Below are 6,025 nucleotides of genomic sequence, written 5' to 3' on the forward strand. Positions count from 1 at the left end.
GTCTGACTTTGATTGGAGATGCATTTTCTATCCATGCTTTGTCAGCCACTTTTACTCAGTGTCCATGTGGGAGGAATACTAATCTCCTGGTAATGAAGGTGTTTTGTTCCAATAATTTCACATCTTAATTCCACACATTTCTGAATTCATATGTTTGTTTAATTGTTTATTCGTGTGTACCAGTTGCACAAGAAAATTGATTTTGGAGGGTATATGGGTTTCAGTCATTCTGAAGTACAATCATCTCTGTATCTTCCTTTAAAGTTGTCAAAACTGTGCTCTTACTCCAGCCGAACCCTAGGGTTTTGGGTAAAGTCATTCACTGTGATGATACCATTAGGACCAATTCTGTTTGAAAAAAGGTTTATCTGCAGTTAGTTCATTGACAGTTAATCTTACGAAAAACAGTATACAAACAACTCTCTCATTTCAAATTCTGCTGTTGATCCTTTTTCTCTTAACTTTGTTTTTTTCTGAGTCAGGCTCTGGCTCTGTCATCCAGGCTGTAGTAAATAGTGCAATCTTGGCTCACTGCAACCTCCACCTCCTGGGCTCAGGCCATCCTCCTGATTAAATGGTACAGGCACACACTAGCACACCCAGCTAATTTTTGTATTTTTAGTAAAGATGGGGTTTCACCATATTGCCCAGGCTGGTCTTGAACTCCTGAGCTCAAAACATCCACCCATCCTAGAATTACACGTGTGAGCCACCATGCCCGGCCTCTCTTTCTCTTGCCTGACTGCCTGCTCCTCCTCCTGTTCCTCTTCCTCCACTTTTGTTCCACTGGGTCATAGCTAAGAGTGAGTCAGAGTTACTAGGGGTGCTTATAAAGACACAGATTCCTAGACCCCACCCCTAGAGTTTATGATTCCATATATCCAGGGTGTAGCCTGTGATTCTGCCTTTCTAACATATTCTCGGGTGCTGCTGCTGTCACTACTGCTAGTCTCAGTGGCACTCAAAGAATTATTGTCCTATAGAATTCTTTTCCTTCCTCTTCTCCTTCCTTTTCCCTTTTTCTTTCAGATCCATATTTCATGTTCCTCACAATACTTTTCTGTTCCCAGAGCAGTATACTATAATAATCTCACTCTATCTTGGCCCACTAGATTTGTTTTCCTGGTATCCTTTTGCCTCCACTTAGTAAAAGTTCACTTACATTTCCTGTTCAATGTAGCTTAGCATCCTGCTAACATGTGATGCAGAGATCTCCCCATCCACTTCGGCAATATACGTGTAGAGAAACTGGAATGTGCTGAAAGGTATCTGGGGCGGCCCATGGTTACATGATAAGACCTCACACACTATCTTGAGAGTTTTGGTGATGGTCTATAAAAGTTAGATAAAATGAGGAGAAAGTTATTCTTCCAGGCAATATTCCTGAGATCTGCTTAGATACAAGAAAGAAAACAAAAATATTGCTCTTATAAAATGAGGTGAGAATGATTTAAGATTCTAGAAAGCTTGAAATTTTTATAATCAAATGTCACTAATTCATTCTAAAAAATATTGTGTATCTTTATTTTTTTCTCTCCTTTCTTTGTTGGAAGACTACTCAAGGAATTAAATTTATAAATTCCTAAATACTTTAAGGCATCTGTTACTTTAGTCTGAATAACCTCACTAAAGGAGGGAAGTTGATTTGCATTCTATATAATTAGAATTATTTCTTATTCCCTTCAGTCTTATTTCTAAAGGGCTGAGATAGACTAGCCTATATACTCCAAAAAGATACTTGTGGCACTGCCACAGTAGAGGAGAAGAAGGTAAGAAAGAGTAGGGTAATTTCCCCAGGAAGATAGAGTCCCAGGAAGATACTAGAAAAATGATCTTGAACATCAGGATAAATGTTCTTCTAAAACATACGGGTCTATCTAAATAGAATCACCTAGTGCTTTATTTTATATTACATAATACTAACCCTTTTATTGCTGGGGAAATATTGGTAGACAATGAGTGCCAGGAACTTTAATAGAAGGGTTACTACAGAAGCAACCCCTCCTTACAATAAATCTTGAACATTAAAGGATCATGCTCAGAACTAATCTCATATCTTTAAATAAACCCACACTTGGAATAAATTTTACAAGTGAAAGAGTTGTGAAATGAAGGTCAGCATATAGATCTTGGTGGTTTACTGAAACTGAAGATGTACAGATCATCCTGACACACTCTTCCAGGGATCAGTGAAAGAGCAGCCCTGAGTGGTGACTCAGGTGTGACTGGGTGAATGAAAAAGCAGCTGCTGTATCTTCCCACATGATTGCTAGAGACTTGTCCTGCCTTAGCAGTTGATGTTTGCTGTTCTCCTCTCATCCTCTCCCAGAATAGGATGATTGCCGTGATGGTGCTTCTCTAACTGTGGTGTGTAATAATTTGTAATAATTATTAATTTTAAATGAGTTAATATTTAAATTTTATAGATTTACACTTAATAAGCATTGTTATTTTATAAATAGATTATTCAATAAACCACACGATGTCAAAATACTTGGGAGTTTGCAGCAGGCCACCTTCCTGTCCTCTACTAAAAATACAAAACATTAGCTGGACATGGTGGCACATGCCTGTAATCCCAGCTACTCAGGAGGTTGAGGCAGGAGAATTGCCTGAACCCAGGAGGCGGAAGTTGCGGTGAGCCGAGATTGCGCCATTGCACTCCAGCCTGGGTAACAAGAGTGAAACTCCGTCTCAAAAAAAAAAAAGGACCCCTACAAGTAAAGTCAGCCTGGAAGTTAAGTCTGTAAATAAAGGATGCCCTATGAAACCAGTAATCATTATACTCATTTGCATCACATTGGACTGTTCCTGGGGTCTTAAATGTCTCCAAATGTGGTGTGAAAAAATCTGTAACCCTATGTGAATTCAATAAAATACGTCCACTTTTTTATCTTCCCGTTTGTGATTTTCCCCAGTCCTGATTGAAAAGTCATAGGCCTCTGCTGCTTACTTTCCTTTCCTCCTTGGAGGATAGTGATTTATTCAGTATAAATGCTATAAAGGACAATGAAGAAAAAAAGAGCCACAAATGTCCTTTTGTTACTTCTCTCTAAAGAAATGATTATTATGAAGGCTGTAGGGGAATCTATAGGAAAAGTTGGGCTACAATATTTCCGCTAAATTTTCTCAGAAACAAAACTGTCAAATATGCATTCCAAGCATATGTGAGAAGAAAAAGATTATGTTTAGAAATGCTGAATGATTCGAACTACCGTTTCATACCATTTGGTTTTGGTGGAGGCAGTTACTCAAAAAATTTCAAACTTGTATGTATCTCAGGCATTCTATTTAAAAATCATGTTTTTGAATCATTTTGAGTTATTTTAACAAGGTTTAACAATGTAAGTCCACATATAAGATACCCAAGCTTTAAATATCTATACATATAAACTGATTTCAGCATCTTTTGTTTCAAAACAGTAAAGTGGCTTTTCCAATACCAAACAAGTCAAATTTCTCCATCCATGGAGACGTCATGACTAAATTCAGAAATAGCCTCATCTTTCCTTTTTTTTTTTTTTTTGCTTCCTTATGTCTGAGTTTTGCAGCCAATTCTGTCTATTACACAGTAGCTTTCTATACGATTGTACCCCTTTTAAAAAGTGTCTACTGACAGATATTCTAGGTGTCTGGAAGTCTTTTTCTACAGCTGGCTCTTGGTTGTCTCTAGCAATATAAATGGAGGGAGTGGAGTGGAAATAAATCTGAGGGCAATATTCATAAATAACCCAGAACTATACTATAGTCAGCTCTTCCCAGAGTCTGATGATAGTGTTTCCCTCTCTCTCCTCCTCCTCCTAACCCCTGCTTCTGCCTGGCAAGCACTGAAATGCTTGATTTAGAGAGAAGGACAAGATGAGAAGAGGCGTGTTTATCATCAGCTCTGGAGAGTAGACCCTGTGTACAGATGCACTGCCCTTCCAGGCCCAGAGGGAGATTTCCCCTTCAGGAACAAAAAACAGTCAAGCTAACTTACAACTCCCAGAGCGCTGCAAGCGAGGACTAAAAACTTCAGCCACTCGATCTCCTCCATGAAGTGACCCACGTTCATCACACTATTAAACAGATCTGTTGGAAGATTCAGCGCCTTCCACATCTGGGCCAGCTCATCTACATGGATGATCAGTCTGCCGGCAACCTGCAGGGCAGGGGACAGACAAAACACACAGGATGTGGGAGAAGTTGAGGCAAGACCCTGGGGAACACCCTGCCCCCAGGCCAGATCCACATCTCCCAACACATGGCAAGGGGGGTGACGGGGGTGTTAGGAAGGTACAAGATGGCTCTGTGTGGCAGTTATCTTTGCAAATCCCAGTGCTGAAATATAATTTATTAATTTTTAAACTTTAGGTGTCAGAATTATGCAAAAGATAAATATTTATATCTTAATTTCTTGTAATGCTTTTATCTGTTATTGTATTCCTAAATTGTTTTATTCCTTATATGACAGATATAACAGCCTGAAAACAAAACCAAGGGTTAGAGTGCTTACCTGAGACCACTAATTAATGGTAAAACCAGGACAAGACATAGGTCTCTTTCTTCCCTACTGCGCTGAGTTCTTAGCTCTAGAACTCAAGTGCATCCCTCGTGCTTTCCCAGGAATGATATGGGGTATGTGGCTGATCCATGGGGATCTGGTCTGGATGCCTTTTGTTGCTTGATCCCAGGTACTTTAGAGCTCTGTCATGTTCACTGCGCAAGATACTTGGTGGATAAAGTGCAGGAGGGTGAGTGGTTGTTGGCCAACAATACAACAAGGGCACAGATGCCCGATGATGTGCTCCAACACCTTTCCTGACCCTCTGATTCTAGTGAAATGCTAAGCCTCTGGGACCAAGGCAGCTAGCCAGGCCAGTCCTAAATCACCGCAAACCTCTCTGTCCTGGATCATAAAGCAGGGTATGGTGATGCTCAACCATATTTCCTGGTAATTGGCCAAACCACAAAGTTTCTCAAGCCGGACCCTCCTCGTGCATCCATTCACCAAGCAGCTCCCAGGATGATGTGGCTGTGAAGAGGCTCACAGCCTCTCCCTAAAAGCTAAAAGCTATGTCTGGACCTGGGATAGCTGGGGAGCTAAAATATACCCTTCCCCAAACTGTGACTGGCATCATATTTTGGTCTTGATCAGGAAGGGAGACACTGCCGAGTGACTGACGACCTGCACTTTTATGGAGAGATGGGATTAGCTTTGCATTGAACCCCTGTACATTCTGCCAGCTTCAAGGAAATCTGGGATGACCCCACCAACGACTCAGCCTACAGCCTATTTCAAAATTATTCCCATTTCTCTAAGAAAAGATTTACTTTCAGTCCATGGTTTAGTGCATTTTATGGTGGTTCTAAGTGGTCAGCTGACTGGCAGAAGAACAGTGGGCTTTCATCTGTACCTACCCAGCCTCAACACTGTCCCTACATTCCCTCAATGCTGCAGCAGGGCCCTTACCCGAGAATGCAGGGTCTTTAACAGCTCAGGTGTTAATTCTGCCCAGTTACACAAACCGACTTGCCCAGACTGCTCTCTCACCGGAGGACTCTTTCCACGGCACAGGGCCTCAAAATAACTACAAGAAAAAAAGTCAGAGAGTAGGAGGAGCATCCTGTACACCAGTGGCCTCTGGCTGTTCTAGCAATCCTTCCCCCTTCTTTCTGTGGGAAGGAGGTAGAGAAGGGAACCCTTGTTAAGTGGTTTCTGTGTGTCAGTGTGTTTAGTTCATTTACATCTGGGAAAAGCCTGAATATGTTACTTTCTACTTAGGGCATAGATAATGCTTTGAGAATACAAAGCTTTGTTCTTCTCTAAGGATGAGGAAGAACCAAAAGTTTGGGTATGCAATTCCCTGGAGCATATTGGGGGTCAGTTTTTTTTTTTTTCAGTCATATCTGAGTGTTTAGAACACAGAGATAGATAATATATTACATATGTACATGTAATCTTGGGAAGAGAAGTTGGAAGAGAACTAAAGTAATGAACATAAGAAAGGGGAAGACAGCACAGGAATGGTGGTGAAGGCCTGTA

General features: G+C 40.9%; 1 protein-coding gene across 1 annotated transcript; it reads right to left on the reverse strand.

The window, feature by feature from the left end:
* Positions 1 to 150: 150 nt before the first annotated feature.
* Positions 151 to 5,645, reverse strand: LOC116547684 (ropporin-1-like). Its single transcript, XM_032273550.1, has 4 exons — positions 5,453 to 5,645; positions 3,980 to 4,141; positions 1,163 to 1,332; positions 151 to 348 (listed from the first exon to the last, which is right to left on the reverse strand). The coding sequence occupies exons 1-4, from the start codon at positions 5,603 to 5,605 to the stop codon at positions 282 to 284; spliced, it is 552 nt and encodes a 183-aa protein (XP_032129441.1). The 5' UTR covers positions 5,606 to 5,645; the 3' UTR covers positions 151 to 281.
* Positions 5,646 to 6,025: the final 380 nt, after the last annotated feature.

The sequence above is a fragment of the Sapajus apella genome, unplaced genomic scaffold, assembly GCF_009761245.1.
Source record: "Sapajus apella isolate SASKATOON/1434 unplaced genomic scaffold, GSC_monkey_1.0 scaffold4158, whole genome shotgun sequence".
NCBI classification, from domain to species: domain Eukaryota; kingdom Metazoa; phylum Chordata; class Mammalia; order Primates; family Cebidae; genus Sapajus; species Sapajus apella.

Excerpts from the sequence above, each read along its gene's own strand:
- LOC116547684 (XM_032273550.1), bottom strand. The coding sequence starts at position 5,605 with ATGCTCCTCCTACTCTCTGACTTTTTTTCTTGTAGTTATTTTGAGGCC. Across the intron at positions 4,142-5,452 it reads TAAAGACCCTGCATTCTCGG|GTTGCCGGCAGACTGATCAT; the intron begins GTAAGGGCCCTG and ends CCTGCCCTGCAG. Across the intron at positions 349-1,162 it reads AGCTACATTGAACAGGAAAT|AATTGGTCCTAATGGTATCA; the intron begins GTAAGTGAACTT and ends TTTTTCAAACAG.